A 23,307-nucleotide genomic window follows, 5' to 3' on the forward strand; every position below is an offset into this window, starting at 1 on the left:
GGCGCGTCCAACGCTCTGCTTAGCGTCGATATGGATCCGCCAGTTGCGACAGCACTGACAAGATGGTGGATAGGACAGGAGGAAAATGAGGAACAAAACACAGCTAATATGTATAGTTGACAGCGTGTAAATGGCCTTTTTTGGATTTTAAGTTAGCCAAAACGATTACAAGATCGGAGCGTTTCATATCTATTGAATTTGGGTTTATGTTTGCGAGACGCAGGACCAAATATGTTGTTTTCTGGCTGCGGGATGAAGGACCCGTCGGATAACGACGTGACAGCCAGTAGTCCGATAGATAATCAGTGATATTAGATCGTGAATGAACTTTACGGTAAAAAAAAATAATACATTGAAACCGTTCACTAGTTCGGTCCAGCTTACGTTGTCAGCTAGTTATTTGTTTTCCTGGTTGATTTGTTGTCATTGTGCAGCTATTTGTTTTCCTGGTTGATTTGTTGTCATTGTGCAGCTATTTGTTTTCCTGGTTGATTTGTTGTCATTGTGCAGCTATTTGTTTTCCTGGTTGATTTGTTGTCATTGTGCAGCTATTTGTTTTCCTGGTTGATTTGTTGTCATTGTGCAGCTATTTGTTTTCCTGGTTGATTTGTTGTCATTGTGCAGCTAGTCAGGGGTAGACACTAACTAGCTTGCTAATACCACAAGGTTTTCGTGGCCGAGTCGACATGTTTTAACTTTGTACGGCGCTTGTTGGGGAAGGATTCACAGGACGCATCAATAAGGACGCCGGACGCATCGATAAGGACGCAAGACGCATTGATAAGGACGCATCGATAAGGAAGCAAGATGCATCGATAAGGACGCATCGATAAGGAAGCAAGACGCATCGATAAGGACGCTCGACGCATTGATAAGGACGCATCGATAAGGAAGCAAGATGCATCGATAAGGACGCTCGACGCCATCCCCCGTCGGACCGACCTTGTGTATTCTGGGGTTGTAACTAGTGACCAGCTAGTTAGCTGTTATAGCTGGTCAGACTGTCGACAGGTGACATGGCTCACTCTCCGGTTCAGAGTAGCCTGCCAGGGATGCAGGTATGCTGTTTTCACCTCATGTCAAGTAGCTAGTTAAAGTACACCTTACCAAAGTGTTACATACTGAAGCTAGCCCTCACCTGCTGTCATCTGATGTTAACAATACTAAAGACATGCTCCATAGTGTTATATACTGAAGCTAGCCCTCACCTGATGTTAACAATACTAAAGACATGCTCCATAGTGTTATATACTGAAGCTAGCCCTCACCTGCTGTCACCTGATGTTAACAATACTAAAGACATGCACCATAGTGTTACATACTGAAGCTAGCCCTCACCTGCTGTCACCTGATGTTAACAATACTAAAGACATGCTCCATAGTGTTATATACTGAAGCTAGCCCTCACCTGATGTTAACAATACTAAAGACATGCTCCATAGTGTTATATACTGAAGCTAGCCCTCACCTGCTGTCACCTGATGTTAACAATACTAAAGACATGCACCATAAGCACAGCATGCTGCCGATAGAGAGAGACAGTGAATTCCCTTAGTTCATTCTGCATGTCCAATAATAGGCTAGTACAATATTTAACATTAAATTATCCTAGGAGTCACATTGGGGCTACCCCATACTGATGACTAAAAGGAACAAACATAATTTTGTGACTTTCTTAGGTCCAGCACACAAACAGCAGTATTTTGAGAGAGGTTCAATCAACAACTGAGTGTTTCTGCTATGATTAGACTAAAGCACTGGAAAATAGGATTCTCTGAGCTAGGCTAAAGACTAAAGCACTGGAAAACAGGATTCTCTGAGCTAGGCTAAAGACTAAAGCAATGGAAAACAGAGGATTCTCTGAGCTAGGCTAAAGACTAAAGCACTGGAAAACAGAGGATTCTCTGAGCTAGGCTAAAGACTAAAGCAATGGAAAACAGAGGATTCTCTGAGCTAGGCTAAAGCAATGGAAAACAGGATTCTCTGAGCTAGGCTAAAGACTAAAGCACTGGAAAACAGGATTCTCTGAGCTAGGCTAAAGCAATGGAAAACAGAGGATTCTCTGAGCTAGGCTAAAGCAATGGAAAACAGATGATCCTCTGAGCTACGCTAAAGCAATGGAAAACAGAGGATCCTCTGAGCTAGGCTAAAGACTAAAGCAATGGAAAACAGAGGATCCTCTGAGCTACGCTAAAGCAATGGAAAACAGAGGACTCTCTAAGCTAGGCTAAAGACTAAAGCAATGGAAAACAGAGGACTCTCTAAGCTAGGCTAAAGCACTGGAAAACAGAGGACTCTCTAAACTAGGCTGAAGATTTTAACCAAAAACAGCTCACTGACTGACATCTATTCCTGAAATGTGACCTGTTCAAATCTGTACTTGAATACAGCTGGTTGCCAAGTCATATGTTTGTACATCATATCTAGCCTACAGTAGACCAGTGTTTTCCATGAGCTGAGTGTTGTGTGTTGGTTTCTGAGAGGTGGAACAGCTAAGGGCATTTCCTTCTAAAATTACCCATGAGCACCAAAATGTGAAGTTCATAGGAGCGTGTCGAATTGGGTGTCAAATGAAAGCTTTGTCTATAAATATATATTTTTATTAAGCTCTATATATATATTTTCCAACCGTTTTCCATCATAACAATGAGGAATAAGTCTATAAATATATTTTTATAATTAAGCTCTATATATATATTTTCCAACCGTTTTCCATCATAACAATGAGGAATAAGCAAAGGCTTTGATTTCTGGTCAGATGAAAAAGGGGTCTTGAACAACGTCTAGCAGAAAGTCGTAAAATGTATAAGAAATACATCAAAACACAAAATTGTTGAAGACCCTTGCCAACTAATATCCAATGATTTGCCTTATGTAAGTTAAGAAACATTGTCTTGTAATTCCGTTACCAAAAACCTCCGTCTTTAAGATATTTTCTAATTTCTCTCCCTCGTGAGGAGGAAGGATAATGAAAGTTCACAAATTAACAAGTAAAGGTAGACCCACCCATTACTTAGTGTTTTTACTCATATCAACTTTGCTAATGAATTAAGTGATTTAAAACTCGTAATTCTCTTACCAAATCGGAAATGGAATTACTGAAAAATGTAATGTTATTTGTCACCTGCTTGGTAAACAACAGGTGTAGACTAACGGTGAAATGCTCACTTACGGATCCTTTTCCAACAAAGCAGAGTTAGATTACAACAATAAATAATTGAAATGGGGACACAAGGAATAAATACACAGTGAATAACTAGTCAAAATAATGTTGCTCTGTACAAAGCATTTGGAAAGTATTCAGACCCCTTCACTTTTTCCACATGTTGTTACATTACAGCCTTATTCTAAAATGGATTAAATTACATTGTTTTCCTCATCAATCTACACAATACCCCATAATGACATCACAATACCCCATAATGACATCACAATACCCCATAATGACAAAGCAAAAACAGGTTTTTAGACATGTTTGCTAATTTCTGAAAATAAAAAACAGAAATACCTTATTTACATAAGTATTCAGACCCTTTTGCTATGAGACTGGAAATTGAGCTCAGGTGCATCCTGTTTCCATTGATCATCCTTGAGATGTTTTTACAACTAGATTGGAGTCCACTCGTGTTAAATTCAATTGATTGAACATTATTTGGAAAAGTACACACTTGTCTATATAAGGTCCCACAGCATGTCAGAACTAAAACTAAGCCATTAGGTTGAAGGAATTGTCTGTTGAGCTCCGAGACAGGATTGTGTCGAGGCACCAATCTGGGGTAGTGTACCAAAAAATGTCTGGAGCATTGAAAGTCCCCCAAAACACAGTGGTCTCCATCATTCTTAAATGGAAGAAGTTTGGAACCACTAAGACTCTTCCTAGAGCTGGCCGCCCGGCCAAACTGAGTAATCGGGGTAAAAGGGCCTTGGTCAGGGAGGTGACCAAGAACCCAAGGGTCACTCTGACAGGGCCCCAGAGTTCCTCTGTGGAGATGGGAGAGCCTTCCAGAAGGGCCAGGTCAGGGAGGTGACCAAGAACCCAATGGTCACTCTGACAGGGCCCCAGAGTTCCTTTGTGGAGATGGGAGAGCCTTCCAGAAGGACAATCATCTCTGCAGCACTCCACCAATCAGGCCTTTCTGGTAGAGTGGCCAGATGGAAGCCACTCCTCAGTAAAAGGCACATGACAGCCTGCTTGGAGTTTGCCAAAAGGCACCTAAAGGACCCTCAGACCATGAGAAACAAGATTCTCTGATCTGATGAAACCAAGATTGAACTCTGTGGCCTGAATGCAGTGTGTCACGTCTGGAGGAAACCTGGCACCATCCCTACGGTGAAGCATGGTGGTGGCAGCATCATGCTGTGGGGATGTTTGTCAGCGGCAGGGACTGGGAGACTAGTCAGGATCAAGAGAAAGATTAATGGAGCAAAGTACAGAGAGATCCTTGATGAAAACCTGCAAACTCAGGACCACCGCCTGGGGCGAAGGACAACTACCCTAAGCACACAGACAAGACAATGCAGGAGTGGCTTTGGGACAAGTCTCTGAATGTCCTTGAGTGGCCCAGCCAGAGCCCGGACTTGAACCCGATCGAACATCTCTGGAAAGACCTGAAAATAGCTGTGCAGCGACGCTCCCCATCCAACCTGACAGAGCTTGAGAGGATCTACAGAGAAGAATGGGAGAAACTCCCCAAATACAGGTGTGCCAAGCTTGTAGCGTCATACCCAAGAAGACTCGAGGCTGTAATCGCTGTCAAAGGTGCTTCAATAAAGTACTTCGTAAAGGGTCTGAATACTTATGTAAATGTGATATTAACGGGTTTAAAAAAAAAAAAATGTAATACAATTTCAAAAATGTCTACAAACCAGTTTTTGCTTTGTCCTTATGGGGTATTGAGATGTCATTATGGGGTATTGTGATGTCATTATGGGGTATTGAGATGTCATTATGGGGTATTGTAATGTCATTATGGGGTATTGAGATGTCATTATGCAGTATTGTGATGTCATTATGGGGTATTGTGATGTCATTATGCAGTATTGTGATGTCATTATGGGGTATTGTGATGTCATTATGGGATATTGTGATGTCATAATGGGGTATTGTGTGTAGATTGAAGGGGATAAAAATGATTTAACCCATCTTACAATGAGGCTGTAATGCAATGGTGTGGGGGGAAAGTCAAGGGGTCTGAATACTTTCCAAGATGAGTACTGTAGGGTTAGGGTCAGAGGTCAGGACCAGGGGAGAGTACTGTAGGGTTAGGGTCAGAGGTCAGGACCAGGGGAGAGTACTGTAGGGTTAGGGTCAGTGGTCAGGACCAGAGGAGAGTACTGTAGGGTTAGGGGAGAGTACTGTAGGGTTAGGGTCACAGCAGAGTGATATCCTAGTCCCAGGTTAGGGTTAAGGTCAGAGGTCAGGGCCAGGGGAGAGTACTGTAAGGTTAGGGTCAAAGCAGAGCGACATCCTAGTCCCAGGTTGTGTCATGGAAACAGAAGATAACTCCTTTATTCAATATTCTGTTCGCTATAAAGAGGACTCCTTAATTCAATATTCTGTTCGCTATAAAGAGGACTTCTTGGCTTCATCATTGCTGCAGTGTTGCAACATGTTGTTCACAAAATAATGCTGCCTGATATTGTTTAACTCTTATCACATGTCAAGTAATCAACTTCTAAACACTGCTGCTCTCTCCTCCCCCTCCCTCTCTCCCTCCCTTCTCCTCCCTCTCTCCTCCCCCTCCCTCTCTCCCTCCCTTCTCCCTCTGTCCCTCCCTTCTCCCCCCTCTCTCCCTCCTCCCCCTCCCTCTCTCCCCCCCCTCCCTCTCTCCCTCCCTTCTCCTCCCTCTCTCCCTCCCTTCTCCTCCCTCTCTCCCTCCCTTCTCCTCCCTCCTCCCCCCTCCCTCTCTCCCTCCCTTCTCCTCCCCCTCCCTCTCTCCCTCCCTCCTCCCCCTCCCTCTCTCCCTCCCTTCTCCTCCCTCTCCCCCTCCCTTCTCCTCCCCCTCCCCCCCTCCCTCTCTCCCTTCTCCTCCTGTAGAACCTGAAGGCAGACCCAGAGGAGCTGTTCACTAAGTTGGAGAGGATCGGTAAAGGCTCGTTTGGTGAGGTGTTTAAAGGAATAGACAACAGGACTCAGAAGGTGGTGGCCATTAAGATCATTGACCTGGAGGAGGCTGAGGATGAGATGGAGGATATTCAGCAGGAGATCACTGTGTTGAGTCAGTGTGACAGCCCCTTCATCACCAAGTACTATGGATCATACCTGAAGGTAGGTCATAGGGTTAGGGGTCAGGGTTAAAGGTTATGGAGCAGGAGAGGTCAGTGTGACAGCCCCTTCATCACCAAGTTCTATGTCTCCTATCTCAAAGTGAGCACCACTGTCCCATAAACCCCCCTGTTGTCCCACTGAACCACCGAACCACCCTCCCATAAACCCCCACTGTACCTCTATACCACTGTCCCATAAACCGCCCTGTTGTCCCACTGAACTACTGTCCCATAAACCCCCCTGTTGTCCCACTGAACCACTGTCTCATAAACCCCCCTGTTGTCCCACTGAACCACTGCCCCATAACCCCCCCTGTTGTCCCACTGAACCACTGTCCCATAAACCCCCCTGTTGTCCCACTGTACCTCTATACCACTGTCCCATAATCCCCCCTGTTGTCCCACTGAACCACTATACCACTGTCCCATAAACCCCCCTGTTGTCCCACTGAACCACTGTCTCATAAACCCCACTGTTGTCCCACTGAACCACTGTCCCATAAACCCCCCTGTTGTCCCACTGAACCACTGTCCCATAAACCCCCCTGTTGTCCCACTGTACCTCTATACCACTGTCCCATAAACCCCCCTGCTGTACCACTGAACCACTGTCCCATAAACCCCCCTGTTGTCCCACTGTACCACTGTCCCATAAACCCCCCTGTTGTCCCACTGAACTTCTGTCCCATAAACCCCCCTGTTGTCCCACTGTACCTCTGTCCCATAAACCCCCCTGTTGTCCCACTGTACCACTGTCCCATAAACCCCCCTGTTGTCCCACTGAACCACTGTCCCATAAACCCCCCTGTTGTCCCACTGTACCTCTGTCCCATAAACCCCCCTGTTGTCCCACTGTACCACTGTCCCATAAACCCCCCTGTTGTCCCACTGTACCACTGTCCCATAAACCCCCCTGTTGTCCCACTGAACCACTGTCCCATAAACCCCCCTGTTGTCCCGCTGTACCTCTATACCACTGTCCCATAAACCCCCCTGTTGTCCCACTGTACCTCTATACCAATGTCCTATAAACCCCCCTGTTGTCCCACTGAACCACTGTCCCATAAACCCCCCTGTTGTCCCACTGAACCACTGTCCCATAAACCCCCCTGTTGTCCCACTGTACCTCTATACCACTGTCCCATAATCCCCCCTGTTGTCCCCCTGAACCACTGTCCCATAAACCCCCCTGTTGTCCCACTGTACCTCTATACCACTGTCCCATAAACCCCCCTGTTGTCCCACTGTACCTCTACACCACTGTCCCATAAACCCCCCTGTTGTCCCACTGAACCACTGTCCCATAAACCCCCCTGTTGTCCCACTGTACCTCTATACCACTGTCCCATAAACCCCCCTGCTGTACCACTGTACCACTGTCCCATAAACCCCCCTGTTGTCCCACTGTACCTCTATACCACTGTCCCATAAACCCCCCTGTTGTCCCACTGAACCCCCCTGTTGTCCCATAAACCCCCTGCTGTCCCATAAACTACCCCTGCTGTCCCATAAACCCCCCTGTTGTCCCATAAACCCCCCTGTTGTCCCATAAACCCCCCTGCTGTCCCATAAACCCCCCTGTTGTCCCATAAACCCCCCTGTTGTCCCATAAACCCCCCTGTTGTCCCATAAACCCCCCTGCTGTCCCATAAACCCCCCTGTTGTCCCATAAACTACCCCTGCTGTCCCATAAACCCCCCTTTTGTCCCATAAACCCCCCCTGCTGTCCCATTAAACCCCCCTGTTGAAGGCTTTTCCAGGTTGTTCTCTAAACATACTATACTTCAGCAAAGTGTCCTCTTTTCTGGCCTAGATACTTAACAGTTAGAGCCACTAGATAGAAGAACCGAAGGGAAAGTGCTACTCCCCTGCAGACATCTGGCCCACAGGCTGATATTTAGGACCATCGTCATGTTAGTAGGAAAGGATTTAACATCATTTTAATCTCACTTCCCACTTCTCTCTATTTAATCCCAAATGAAACCAGGATAAAAGACTCCTGACTCCCACCAGACAGAGCTTCTCAGGGCATCAGCACTTATTGCTACAGATTTGGAGGAACCAACCCCTGTCCTAACAGGGCCTCTGTAACTGGCTTCTCTTGTCTGCTTCAGGAGGCCAAGCTGTGGATCATTATGGAGTATCTAGGGGGAGGCTCGGCATTAGATCTGGTAAGTGATGTTACCAGTAGTCAGACGATATGTGGACGTTGTGTTAGCTAACGGTTGTGTGAGTTTTGCTAGCAAACAGGGGCGGTTGTGTAAGTTGTGCTAGCAAACAGGGGAGGTTGTGTATGTTGTGCTAGCTAACAGGGGAGGTTGTCCTAGCTAACAGGGGAGGTTGTGTGAGTTGTCCTAGCTAACAGGGGTGATTGTGTGAGTTGTCCTAGCTAATAGGGGAGGTTGTGTGAGTTGTCCTAGCTAACAGGGGTGATTGTGTAAGTTGTGCTAGCTAACAGGGGAGGTTGTGTGAGATGTGTGAGTTGTGCGAGCTAACAGGGGAGGTTGTGTGAGTTGCGCTAGCTAACAGGGGTGGTTGTGTAAGTTGTGCTAACTAACAGGGGAGGTTGTGTGAGATGTGTGAGTTGTGCGAGCTAACAGGGGAGGTTGTGTGAGTTGTGCTAGCTAACAGGGGTGGTTGTGTAAGTTGTGCTAACTAACAGGGGAGGTTGTGTGAGATGTGTGAGTTGTGCGAGCTAACAGGGGAGGTTGTGTGAGTTGTGCTAGCTAACAGGGGAGGTTGTGTAAGTTGTGCTAGCTAACAGGGGAGGTTGTGTGAGTTGTGCTAGCTAACAGGGGAGGTTGTGTAAGTTGTGCTAGCTAACAGGGGAGGTTGTGTGAGTTGTCCTAGCTAACAGGGGTGATTGTGTAAGTTGTGCTAGCTAACAGGAGAGGTTGTGTGAGATGTGTGAGTTGTGCGAGCTAACAGGGGAGGTTGTGTAAGTTGTGCTAGCTAACAGGGGAGGTTGTGTAAGTTGTGCTAGCTAACAGGGGAGGTTGTGTGAGTTGTCCTAGCTAACAGGGGTGGTTGTGTAAGTTGTGCTAGCTAACAGGGGCGGTTGTGTGAGTTGTGCTAGCTAACAGGGGAGGTTGTGTGAGTTGTGCTAGCTAACAGGGGTGGTTGTGTAAGTTGTGCTAGCTAACAGGGGTGATTGTGTGAGTTGTGCTAGCTAACAGGGGTGGTTGTGTGAGATGTGTGAGTTGTGCTAGCTAACAGGGGAGGTTGTGTAAGTTGTGCTAGCTAACAGGGGTGATTGTGTGAGTTGTGCTAGCTAACAGGGGAGGTTGTGTGAGTTGTGTAAGTTGTGCTAGCTAACAGGGGAGGTTGTGTAAGTTGTGCTAGCTAACAGGGGCGGTTGTGTGAGTTGTCCTAGCTAACAGGGGCGGTTGTGTGAGTTGTGCTAGCTAACAGGGGCGGTTGTGTGAGTTGTGCTAGCTAACAGGGGTAGATGTGTGAGTTGTCCTAGCTAACAGGGGCGGTTGTGTGAGTTGTGCTAGCAAACAGGGGCGGTTGTGTGAGTTGTGCTAGCTAACAGGGGCGGTTGTGTGAGTTGTGCTAGCTAACAGGGGAGGTTGTGTGAGTTGTCCTAGCTAACTGGCGCGGTTGTGTGAGTTGTCCTAGCTAACAGAGGCGGTTGTGTGGTTTTTCCAGTTGGAGCCGGGGTTGCTGGATGAGACTCAGATCGCCACCATCCTCAGAGAGATTCTGAAGGGTCTGGAATACCTCCACTCAGAGAAGAAGATACACAGAGATATCAAAGGTACTAGCTAGCATGGATACCAGTAGGGGCTAACCTAGCTAGCATGGGTACCAGTAGGGGCTAACCTAGCTAGCATGGATACCAGTAGAGGCTAACCTAGCATAGATACCAGTAGGGGCTAACCTAGCTAGCATGGATACCAGTAGGGGCTAACCTAGCTAGCATGGATACCAGTAGGGGCTAACATTGCTAGCATGGATACTAGTAGGGGCTAACCTAGCCAGCATGGATACCAGTAGGGGCTAACCTAGCTAGCATGGATACTAGTAGGGGCTAACCTAGCCAGCATGGATACCAGTAGGGGCTAACCTAGCTAGCATGGATACCAGTAGGGGCTAACCTAGCTAGCATGGATACTAGTAGGGGCTAACCTAGCCAGCATGGATACCAGTAGGGGCTAACCTAGCTAGCATGGATACTAGTAGGGGCTAACCTAGCCAGCATGGATACCAGTAGGGGCTAACCTAGCCAGCATGGATACCAGTAGGGGCTAACCTAGCTAGCATGGATACTAGTAGGGGCTAACCTAACTAACAGGGATACTAGTAGGGGCTAGCAGGGATACTAGTAGGGACTAACCTAACTAACAGGGATACTAGTAGGGGCTAACAGGGATACTAGTAGGGGCTAACAGGGATACTAGTAGGGGCTACTAGTAGGGGCTAGCAGGGATACTAGTAGGGGCTAACAGGGATACTAGTAGGGACTAACAGGGATACTAGTAGGGACTAACAGGGATACTAGTAGGGACTAACAGGGATACTAGTAGGTACATAGACATCAACAGTACTGACAGGGTTAATGTAGAAGGTACATAGACATCAACAGTACTGACAGGGTTAATGTAGAAGGTACGGGGACATCAACAGTACTGACAGGGTTAATGTAGAAGGTACATAGACATCAACAGTACTGACAGGGTTAATGTAGAAGGTACATAGACATCAACAGTACTGACAGGGTTAATGTAGAAGGTACAGGGACATCAACAGTACTGACAGGGTTAATGTAGAAGGTACGGGGACATCAACAGTACTGACAGGGTTAATGTAGAAGGTACATAGACATCAACAGTACTGACAGGGTTAATGTAGAAGGTACAGGGACATCAACAGTACTGACAGGGTTAATGTAGAAGGTACAGGGACATCAACAGTACTGACAGGGTTAATGTAGAAGGTACATAGACATCAACAGTACTGACAGTGTTAATGTAGGGGTCATTTTCTATGACGTGAACAGTGAGTTGTCAAGATTAGAATGAGTGACATTAACCCACAACTAGTGACCTCCTCCTCAAGGGGTTTGTCTCTCTTGGTGTAACGTTTAAGGTGTTGGGTTGACAGTCTCTGGACCTGGGTTTGAGTCCTGGTCGGTCCTACCCCCTAGTTCCATTCTGGGTTTGAGTCCTGGTCGGGCCTTCCCCCTGGTTCCATTCTGGGTTTGAGTCCTGGTCGGTCCTACCCCCTAGTTCCATTCTGGGTTTGAGTCCTGGTCGGGCCTTCCCCCTAGTTCCATTCTGGGTTTGAGTCCTGGTCGGGCCTTCCCCCTAGTTCCATTCTGGGTTTGAGTCCTGGTCGGGCCTAGCCCCTAGTTCCATTCTGGGTTTGAGTCCTGGTCGGGCCTAGCCCCTAGTTCCATTCTGGGTTTGAGTCCTGGTCGGGCCTACCCCCTAGTTCCATTCTGGGTTTGAGTCCTGGTCGGGCCTTCCCCCTAGTTCCATTCTGGGTTTGAGTCCTGGTTGGTCCTACCCCCTAGTTCCATTCTGGGTTTGAGTCCTGGTCGGGCCTACCCCCTAGTTCCATTCTGGGTTTGAGTCCTGGTCGGTCCTACCCCCTAGTTCCATTCTGGGTTTGAGTCCTGGTCGGGCCTTCCCCCTAGTTCCATCCTGGGTTAGAGTCCTGGTCGGTCCTACCCCCTAGTTCCATTCTGGGTTTGAGTCCTGGTCGGTCCTACCCCCTAGTTCCATTCTGGGTTTGAGTCCTGGTCGGTCCTACCCCCTAGTTCCATTCTGGGTTTGAGTCCTGGTCGGTCCTACCCCTGGCTTCATTGTGATCCAAACTGCTCTCATCTCTCCCTCAGCTGCCAACGTCCTGCTGTCGGAGCGTGGGGAGGTGAAGCTGGCAGACTTTGGGGTGGCAGGACAGCTAACAGACACCCAGCTCAAACGCAGCACCTTCGTTGGCACGCCCTTCTGGATGGCTCCAGAGGTCATCAAGCAGTCAGCCTACGACTGTAAGGTGAGAGGTCGAAGGTTACAGTCAGCCTACAACTCTATGGTGAGAGGTCAGAGATTTGTCAGCCTACGACTCTATGGTGAGAGGTCGGAGGTTAGACAGCCTACAACTCTATGGTGAGAGGTCAGAGGTTAGTCAGCCTACGATTCTATGGTGATAGGTCAGAGGTTAGTCAGCCTACGACTCTATGGTGAGAGGTCAGAGATTAGTCGGCCTACGACTCTATGTGGAGAGGTCAGAGGTTAGTCAGCCTACGACTCTATGGTGAGAGGTCAGAGATTAGTCAGCCTACGACTCTATGGTGAGAGGTCAGAGGTTAGTCAGCCTACGACTCTATGGTGAGAGGTCAGAGGTTAGTCAGTTTACGACTCTATGCGGAGAGGTCAGAGGTTAGTCAGCCTACGACTCTATGGTGAGAGGTCAGAGGTTAGTCAGCCTACGACTCAGGGGTCATACAGGAAGTTCTGTTTATAATGACAACAAAGACGTTATCCCAAATGCCACACAAGGTCTACATCTGAATTGGCACCCTATTCCCTATATAGTACACTAGCCCATAGGACTCGGGTCAAAAGTCATGACTTTTATATAAACAGTAGGGTGTCATTTTGGATGGTCCGAAGGTGAAAACATCTCTCTCCCTGTCCCCTCTGTGTTGCAGGCAGACATCTGGTCTCTGGGTATAACATGTATAGAGCTGGCTAAAGGAGAACCCCCACACTCTGAGCTACACCCGATGAAAGTGCTGTTCCTTATCCCAAAGAACACCCCTCCTACCCTGGAGGGGAACTACAGCAAGCCCCTCAAGGAGTTTGTGGAGGCCTGCCTAAACAAGGAGCCAAGCTTCGTAAGTGTTCCTTTAAAGTTAGGCTTCAGAAGTGTTCACTTTCAAACCCCGAACCTAACTGGTTTCAACTGGTTTTACTTCCCTATGAAGTGTTCTGTTAGGAAACACGTTTAAACCCCAAACCTAACTGGTCTCAACTGGTTTCAACTGGTTTTACTTCCCTTTGAAGTGTTCTGTTAGGAAACACGTTTAAACCCCAAACCTAACTGGTCTCAACTGGTTTCAACTGGTTTTACTTCCCTATGAAGTGTTCTGTTAGGAAACACGTTTAAACCCCAAACCTAACTGGTTTCAACTGGTTTTACTTCCCTTTGAAGTGTTCTGTTAGGAAACACGTTTAAACCCCAAACCTAACTGGTTTCAACTGGTTTTACCTCCCTTTGAAGTGTTCTGTTAGGTTTGGGGTTTAAACGTGTTTCCTAACAGAACACTTCAAAGGGAAGTAAAACCAGTTGAAACCAGTTAGGTTTGGGGTTTAAACGTGTTTCCTAACTGGTTTCAACTGGTTTTACTTCCCTTTGAAGTGTTCTGTTAGGAAACACGTTTAAACCCCAAACCTAACTGGTTTCAACTGGTTTTACTTCCCTTTGAAGTGTTCTGTTAGGAAACACGTTTAAACCCCAAACCTAACTGGTTTCAACTGGTTTTACTTCCCTTTGAAGTGTTCTGTTAGGAAACACGTTTAAACCCCAAACCTAACTGGTTTCAACTGGTTTTACTTCCCTTTGAAGTGTTCTGTTAGGAAACACGTTTAAACCCCAAACCTAACTGGTTTCAACTGGTTTTACTTCCCTATGAAGTGTTCTGTTAGGAAACACGTTTAAACCCCAAACCTAACTGGTTTCAACTGGTTGTACTTCCCTTTGAAGTGTTCTGTTAGGAAACACGTTTAAACCCCAAACCTAACTGGTTTCAACTGGTTTCAACTGGTTGTACTTCCCTTTGAAGTGTTCTGTTAGGAAACACGTTTAAACCCCAAACCTAACTGGTTTCAACTGGTTGTACTTCCCTTTGAAGTGTTCTGTTAGGAAACACGTTTAAACCCCAAACCTAACTGGTTTCAACTGGTTGTACTTCCCTTTGAAGTGTTCTGTTAGGAAACACGTTTAAACCCCAAACCTAACTGGTTTCAACTGGTTTTACTTCCCTTTGAAGTGTTCTGTTAGGAAACACGTTTAAACCCCAAACCTAACTGGTTTCAACTGGTTTTACTTCCCTATGAAGTGTTCTGTTAGGAAACACGTTTAAACCCCAAACCTAACTGGTTTCAACTGGTTGTACTTCCCTTTGAAGTGTTCTGTTAGGAAACACGTTTAAACCCCAAACCTAACTGGTCTCAACTGGTTTCAACTGGTTGTACTTCCCTTTGAAGTGTTCTGTTAGGAAACACGTTTAAACCCCAAACCTAACTGGTTTCAACTGGTTGTACTTCCCTTTGAAGTGTTCTGTTAGGAAACACGTTTAAACCCCAAACCTAACTGGTTTCAACTGGTTTCAACTGGTTGTACTTCCCTTTGAAGTGTTCTGTTAGGAAACACGTTTAAACCCCAAACCTAACTGGTTTCAACTGGTTTCAACTGGTTGTACTTCCCTTTGAAGTGTTCTGTTAGGAAACACGTTTAAACCCCAAACCTAACTGGTTTCAACTGGTTTTACTTCCCTTTGAAGTGTTCTGTTAGGAAACACGTTTAAACCCCAAACCTAACTGGTTTCAACTGGTTGTACTTCCCTTTGAAGTGTTCTGTTAGGAAACACGTTTAAACCCCGAACCTAACTGGTTTCAACTGGTTTTACTTCCCTTTGAAGTGTTCCGTTGGGGCTTGAAGGTGTTTCCTACCTGCTTTCAACTGATTTTACTTCCATTCGCTGGCCTGGCAATATCAGAGAGCATTTGGAAGTAATTTGTGCATCTGTGCCTGCATAGTTTTACCCTCTCTGTATCCAGTCCTGTCTATCCACTCCTCACCTTGCTTAAACTTCCTTCTCATCCCTTCCGCTTTCCTCCTTCCCTTTCCCCCTCTCTCTCTGCAGAGGCCCACTGCCAAAGAGCTGTTGAAACACAAGCTGATTGTGCGTCACGCCAAGAAGACATCGTACCTGACAGAGCTGGTGGATAGATACAGGAGGTGGAAGGCTGAGCAGACCAGACAGCAGGCAGAGTCCAGCTCAGACGAGTCTGACTCGTAAGTCAGGATCAGACCTAGGCAGACCAGACAGCAGGCAAGAGTCCAGCTCAGACGAGTCTGCCTCGTAAGTCAGGATCAGACCAGACAGCAGGCAGAGTCCAGCTCAGACGAGTCTGACTCGTAAGTCAGGATCAGACCTAGACTGCAGGCAGAGTCTAACTCAGACGAGTCTGACTCGTAAGTCAGGATTAGACCTAGGCAGACCAGACAGCAGGCAGAGTCCAGCTCAGACGAGTCTGCCTCGTAAGTCAGGATCAGACCTAGGCAGACCAGACAGCAGGCAGAGTCCAGCTCAGACGAGTCTGACTCGTAAGTCAGGATCAGACCTAGACTGCAGGCAGAGTCCAACTCAGACGAGTCTGACTCGTAAGTCAGGATCAGACCTAGACTGCATACTAAATGGAACCCTCTTCCCTTTGCAGTGCACTACTTTAACCAAGGCTATTGAGTCATGCTGTGCTGAGCCAATTAGAGTCCTGACTCTGGTCTATCTTGTCCAATCAGGGAGCAGGATGGGCAGGCGTCAGGCGGGAACAACTTTGGGAGTGATGACTGGATCTTCACCATCAGAGAGAAGGATCCTAAGAAACTGCAGAACGGGGGAGAGGGACAGGAAGTGGAGAGTGGAGGCATTTCAGGGAGGCTGTTTTCCACCATCATCTCTCCTTCTCTGGCCGAAGTAAGAAGCTCTCCCCTGTCATAGCACAGAAAGACCAACCCAACCCCCGGCCATGGTCAGACAGACCAACCCAACCCCCGGCCATGGTCAGACAGACCAACCCAACCCCCGGCCATGGTCAGACAGACCAACCCAACCCCTGGCCATGGTCAGACAGACCAACCCAACCCCCGGCCATGGTCAGGCAGACCAACCCAACCCCCGGCCATGCGCAGGCTGACCAACCCAACCCCCGGCCATGGCCAGACAGACCAACCCAACCCCCGGCCATGGTCAGACAGACCAACCCAACCCCCGGCCATGGTCAGACAGACCAACCCAACCACCGGCCATGGTCAGACAGACCAACCCAACCCCCGGCCATGGCCAGACAGACCAACCCAACCCCCGGCCATGGTCAGACAGACCAACCCAACCCCCGGCCATGGTCAGGCAGACCAACCCAACCCCCGGCCATGGTCAGACAGACCAACCCAATCCCCGGCCATGGTCAGACAGACCAACCCAACCCCCGGCCATGGTCAGGCAGACCAACCCAACCCCCGGCCATGGTCAGACAGACCAACCCAACCCCCGGCCATGGTCAGACAGACCAACCCAACCCCCGGCCATGGTCAGACAGACCAACCCAACCCCCGGCCATGGTCAGACAGACCAACCCAACCCCCGGCCATGCGCAGGCTGACCAACCCAACCCCCGGCCATGGTCAGACAGACCAACCCAACCCCCGGCCATGGTCAGACAGACCAACCCAACCCCCGGCCATGCGCAGGCTGACCAACCCAACCCCTGGCCATGGTCAGACAGACCAACCCAACCCCCGGCCATGGTCAGGCAGACCAACCCAACCCCCGGCCATGCGCAGGCTGACCAACCCAACCCCCGGCCATGGCCAGACAGACCAACCCAACCCCCGGTCATGGTCAGACAGACCAACCCAACCCCCGGCCATGGTCAGACAGACCAACCCAACCACCGGCCATGGTCAGACAGACCAACCCAACCCCCGGCCATGGCCAGACAGACCAACCCAACCCCCGGCCATGGTCAGACAGACCAACCCAACCCCCGGCCATGGTCAGGCAGACCAACCCAACCCCCGGCCATGGTCAGACAGACCAACCCAATCCCCGGCCATGGTCAGACAGACCAACCCAACCCCCAGCCATGGTCAGGCAGACCAACCCAACCCCCGGCCATGGTCAGACAGACCAACCCAACCCCCGGCCATGGTCAGACAGACCAACCCAACCCCCGGCCATGGTCAGACAGACCAACCCAACCCCCGGCCATGGTCAGACAGACCAACCCAACCCCCGGCCATGCGCAGGCTGACCAACCCAACCCCCGGCCATGGTCAGACAGACCAACCCAACCCCCGGCCATGGTCAGACAGACCAACCCAACCCCCGGCCATGCGCAGGCTGACCAACCCAACCCCCGGCCATGGTCAGACAGACCAACCCAACCCCCGGCCATGGTCAGACAGACCAAACAAATCCCCAGGCCATGGTCAGACAGACCAACCCAACCCCCGGCCATGCGCAGGCAGTCACCTCATCTCCTGATGACATAAGTCTGCCCCTAAACCCTAACAAAATACTTATCTTTATTGTCCCACCTAGAATCAAATTCAAACTTCTGGGTTCACAATCTGTTTGACAAAATTATGTTCATAGTTCCAAATATGGTCCCCTTACACAACTACCCTGCTACAACATACTGTCTGTCTGCTGTCAGTCACCACACTACCCTGCTACAACATACTGTCTGTCTGCTGTCAGTCACCACACTACCCTGCTACAACATACTGTCTGTCTGCTGTCAGTCACCACACTACCCTGCTACAACATACTGTCTGTCTGCTGTCAGTCACCACACTACCCTGCTACAACATACTGTCTGTCTGCTGTCAGTCACCACACTACCCCGCTACAACATACTGTCTGTCTGCTGTCAGTCACCACAGTACCCCGCTACAACATACTGTCTGTCTGCTGTCAGTCACCACACTACCCCGCTACAACATACTGTCTGTCTGCTGTCAGTCACCACACCACCCTGCTACAACATACTGTCTGTCTGCTGTCAGTCACCACACTACCCCGCTACAACATACTGTCTGTTTGCTGTCAGTCACCACACTACCCCTGCTACAACATACTGTCTGTCTGCTGTCAGTCACCACACTACCCCGCTACAACATACTGTCTGTCTGCTGTCAGTCACCCAACTACCCCGCTACAACATACTGTCTGTCTGCTGTCAGTCACCACACTACCCTGCTACAACATACTGTCTGTCTGCTGTCAGTCACCACACTACCCCGCTACAACATACTGTCTGTCTGATGTCAGTCACCACACTACCCTGCTACAACATACTGTCTGTCTGCTGTCAGTCACCACACTACCCCGCTACAACATACTGTCTGTCTGCTGTCAGTCACCACACTACCCTGCTACAACATACTGTCTGTCTGCTGTCAGTCACCACACTACCCTGCTACAACATACTGTCTGTCTGCTGTCAGTCACCACACCGCCCTGCTACAACATACTGTCTGTCTGCTGTCAGTCACCACACTACCCTGCTACAACATACTGTCTGTCTGCTGTCAGTCACCACACTACCCTGCTACAACATACTGTCTGTCTGCTGTCAGTCACCACACTACCCCGCTACAACATACTGTCTGTCTGCTGTCAGTCACCACACTACCCTGCTACAACATACTGTCTGTCTGCTGTCAGTCACCACACTACCCTGCTACAACATACTGTCTGTCCGCTGTCAGTCACCACATTACCCTGCTACAACATACTGTCTGTCTGCTGTTAGTCACCACACTACCCTGCTACAACATACTGTCTGTCTGCTGTCAGTCACCACACTACCCCGCTACAACATACTGTCTGTCTGCTGTCAGTCACCACACTACCCTGCTACAACATACTGTCTGTCTGCTGTCAGTCACCACACTACCCCGCTACAACATACTGTCTGTCTGCTGTCAGTCACGACACTACCCTGCTACAACATACTGTCTGTCTGCTGTCAGTCACCACACTACCCCGCTACAACATACTGTCTGTCTGCTGTCAGTCACCACACTACCCTGCTACAACATACTGTCTGTCTGCTGTCAGTCACCACACTACCTTGCTACAACATACTGTCTGTCTGCTGTCAGTCACCACACTACCCCGCTACAACATACTGTCTGTCTGCTGTCAGTCACCACACTACCCCGCTACAACATACTGTCTGTCTGCTGTCAGTCACCACACTACCCCGCTACAACATACTGTCTGTCTGCTGTCAGTCACCACACTACCCTGCTACAACATACTGTCTGTCTGCTGTCAGTCACCACACCGCCCTGCTACAACATACTGTCTGTCTGCTGTCAGTCACCACACTACCCCGCTACAACATACTGTCTGTCTGCTGTCAGTCACCACACGACCCTGCTACAACATACTGTCTGTCTGCTGTCAGTCACCACACTACCCTGCTACAACATACTGTCTGTCTGCTGTCAGTCACCACACCGCCCTGCTACAACATACTGTCTGTCTGCTGTCAGTCACCACACCACCCTGCTACAACATACTGTCTGTCTGCTGTCAGTCACCACACTACCCCGCTACAACATACTGTCTGTCTGCTGTCAGTCACCACACTACCCCGCTACAACATACTGTCTGTCTGCTGTCAGTCACCACACTACCCCGCTACAACATACTGTCTGTCTGCTGTCAGTCACCACACTACCCTGCTACAACATACTGTCTGTCTGCTGTCAGTCACCACACTACCCTGCTACAACATACTGTCTGTCTGCTGTCAGTCACCACACTACCCTGCTACAACATACTGTCTGTCTGCTGTCAGTCACCACACTACCCTGCTACAACAACGCCTGTTGTGTTCCCTTCTCTCTGTCCTCCCCCCTAACCCTGCTGTTCCCTTCTCTCTGTCCTCCCTCCTAACCCTGCTGTTCCCTTCTCTCTGTCCTCCCTCCTAACCCTGTTGTGTTCCCTTCTCTCTGTCCTCCCCCCTAACCCTGCTGTTCCCTTCTCTCTGTGCTTTCCTCCTAACCCTGCTGTTCCCTTCTCTCTGTCCTCCCTCCTAACCCTGCTGTTCCCTTCTCTCTGTCCTCCCTCCTAACCCTGTTGTGTTCCCTTCTCTCTGTCCTCCCCCCTAACCCTGCTGTTCCCTTCTCTCTGTCCTCCCTCCTAACCCTGCTGTTCCCTTCTCTCTGTCCTCCCTCCTAACCCTGTTGTTTTCCCTTCTCTCTGTCCTCCCTCCTAACCCTGCTGTTCCCTTCTCTCTGTCCTCCCTCCTACCACTGTTGTGTTCCCTTCTCTCTGTCCTCCCTCCTAACCCTGCTTTTCCCTTCTCTCTGTCCTCCCTCCTAAACCCTGCTGTTCCCTTCTCTCTATCCTCCCTCCTAACCCTGCTGTTCCCTTCTCTCTGTCCTCCCTCCTAACCCTGCTGTTCCCTTCTCTCTGTCCTCCCTCCTAACCCTGTTGTGTTCCCTTCTCTCTGTCCTCCCTCCTAACCCTGTTGTGTTCCCTTCTCTCTGTCCTCCCTCCTAACCCTGTTGTGTTCCCTTCTCTCTGTCCTCCCTCCTAACCCTGTTGTGTTCCCTTCTCTCTGTCCTCCCTCCTAACCCTGTTGTGTTCCCTTCTCTCTGTCCTCCCTCCTACCACTGTTGTGTTCCCTTCTCTCTGTCCTCCCTCCTAACCCTGTTGTGTTCCCTTCTCTCTGTCCTCCCTCCTAACCCTGTTGTTCCCTTCTCTCTGTCCTCCCTCCTAACCCTGTTGTGTTCCCTTCTCTCTGCCCTCCCTCCTACCACTGTTGTGTTCCCTTCTCTGTCCTCCCTCCTAACCCTGTTGTGTTCCCTTCTCTCTGTCCTCCCTCCTAACCCTGTTGTGTTCCCTTCTCTCTGTCCTCCCTCCTAACCCTGTTGTGTTCCCTTCTCTCTGTCCTCCCTCCTAACCCTGTTGCGTTCCCTTCTCTCTGTCCTCCCTCCTAACCCTGTTGTGTTCCCTTCCCTCTGTCTTCCCTCCTAACCCTGTTGTGTTCCCTTCTCTCTGTCCTCCCTCCTACCACTGTTGTGTTCCCTTCTCTCTGTCCTCCCTCCTAACCCTGTTGTTCCCTTCTCTCTGTCCTCCCTCCTAACCCTGTTGTTCCCGTCTCTCCAGTTGAAGCAGCGTCAGGAGGCAGTGAATGGGAATCCCATGGCTCTAGATGAACTGAGAGAAGCTATTCTCCTAGCTGAGGAGGCCTACCCTGGGATCTCTGACTCCCTGGTCACACAGCTGGTTAACAGACTGCAGAGGTGTGACTACTATCCCCTATAACCCTAGTACCCTACCACTAACCCCTATAACCCTAGTACCCTACCACTAACCCTAGTACCTTACCACAGACCCCTATAACCCTAGTACCCTACCACTAACCTAACCCTTGTACCCTACCACTAACCCCTATAACCCTAGTACCCTACCACTAGCCCCTATAGCCCTAGTACCCTACCACAAACACCTATAACCTAGTACCCTACCACTAACCCCTATAACCCTAGTACCCTACCACAGACCCATATAACCTTAGTTCCCTACCACTAACCTAACCCTTGTACCCTACCACTAGCCCCTATACCCCTAGTACCCTACCACTAACCCTAGTACCCTACCACTAGCCCCTATAGCCCTAGTACCCTACCGCTAACCCCTATAACCCTAGTACCCTACCACTAACCCCTATAACCCTAGTACCCTACCACTAGCCCCTATAGCCCTAGTACCCTTACCTCTAACCCCTATATCCCTAGTACTCTGCCACTAGCCCCTATACCCCTATTACCCTACCACTAACCCTAGTACCCTACCACTAACCCTAGTACCCTACCACTAGCCCATATAGCCCTAGTACCCTACCACTAACCCTAGTACCCTACCACTAGCCCCTATAACCCTAGTACCCTACCACTAGCCCCTATAGCCCTAGTACCCTACCACTAACCCCTATAACCCTCGTACCCTACCACTAACCCTAGTACCCTACCACTAACCCTAGTACCCTACCACTAACCCTAGTACCCTACCACTAGCCCCTATAACCCTAGTACCCTACCACTAGCCCCTATTGCCCTAGTACCCTACCACTAACCCCTATAACCCTCGTACCCTACCACTAACCCTAGTACCCTACCACTAACCCTAGTACCCTACCACTAACCCTAGTACCCTACCACTAGCTCCTATAGCCCTAGTACCTTACCGCTAACCCTAGTACCCTACCGCTAACCCTAGTACCCTACCATTAGCCCCTATAGCCCTAGTACCCTAACGCTAACCCTAGTACCCTACCACCAGCCCCTATAGCCCTAGTACCCTACCACTAACCCTAGTACCCTACCGCTAACCCTAGTACCCTACCGCTAACCCTAGTACCCTACCACTAACCCTAGTACCCTACCACTAACCCCTATAGATACATCTAAACCCACACCTGTCCACTGTCCTAACCTATCTTCTCTCTCCTCTCTCTTAGATTTTCTTCAGGCAGGAAGTCTTCGTGCTCTTCTCCCTAGTGATTGGCTCTCTGCCCCAGCCCGCCTCTCCCAGGTCCCGCCCCCTGTCTGTGGTCCAGTCAGAGGTTAGAGGTCAGCCTGGATAACACCATAGGTGTCCGTCACACATTCCTGCTGGAGAACCCTGAACACACCCGACGCTTGGTGATCAACTCCAAGGCCTCTTTTAGTAACTTGATAAACCTGTGGAGATCAGAGGGGGCAGTAGAGCCCAGTCACTCTTAACACTGCTGGAGAATTAACCCAAGAGCAAGGAGACACTGCTTCTCAGAGGAGGACCCATCAGTATGGACCCAGTCTGACGGAACCAGAGGAGGACCCATCAGTATGGACCCAGTCTGACGGAACCAGAGTGAGACTCATCAGTATGGACCCAGTCTGTCTGGAACCAGAGGAGGACCCATCAGTATGGACCCAGTCTGACTGGAACCAGAGGAGAACCCATCAGTATGGACTCAGTCTGTCTGGAACCAGAGGAGGACCCATCAGTATGGACCCAGTCTGTCTGGAACCAGAGGAGACCCATCAGTATGGACCCAGTCTGTCTGGAACCAGAGGGAGACCCATCAGTATGGACCCAGTCTGTCTGGAACCAGAGGAGACCCATCAGTATGGACCCAGTCTGTCTGGAACCAGAGGGAGACCCATCAGTATGGACCCAGTCTGTCTGGAACCAGAGGAGACCCATCAATATGGACCCAGTCTGTCTGGAACCAGAGGGAG

At 49.5% G+C, this 23,307-nt stretch overlaps 1 protein-coding gene across 2 annotated transcripts; it reads left to right on the forward strand.

The window, feature by feature from the left end:
- The first annotated feature begins 38 nt into the window (after window positions 1-38).
- Window positions 39-23,040, forward strand: LOC139372816 (serine/threonine-protein kinase 24-like). Of its 2 annotated transcripts, XM_071112622.1 has the most exons (12): window positions 39-334; window positions 721-771; window positions 863-1,058; window positions 6,038-6,268; window positions 8,382-8,438; window positions 9,919-10,027; window positions 12,110-12,267; window positions 12,926-13,111; window positions 15,143-15,294; window positions 15,802-15,976; window positions 21,191-21,327; window positions 22,545-23,040. In XM_071112622.1, exons 3-12 carry the CDS (start codon window positions 1,017-1,019, stop codon window positions 22,582-22,584), a joined length of 1,287 nt encoding a protein of 428 aa, XP_070968723.1. In that variant the 5' UTR covers window positions 39-334; window positions 721-771; window positions 863-1,016; the 3' UTR covers window positions 22,585-23,040. The 2 variants fall into 2 exon arrangements, with proteins under 2 accessions (XP_070968723.1, XP_070968722.1); XM_071112621.1 differs by having other exon boundaries at window positions 39-771.
- Window positions 23,041-23,307: the final 267 nt, after the last annotated feature.

The sequence above is a fragment of the Oncorhynchus clarkii genome, chromosome 18 (genome assembly GCF_045791955.1).
Source record: "Oncorhynchus clarkii lewisi isolate Uvic-CL-2024 chromosome 18, UVic_Ocla_1.0, whole genome shotgun sequence".
NCBI lineage: Eukaryota > Metazoa > Chordata > Actinopteri > Salmoniformes > Salmonidae > Oncorhynchus > Oncorhynchus clarkii.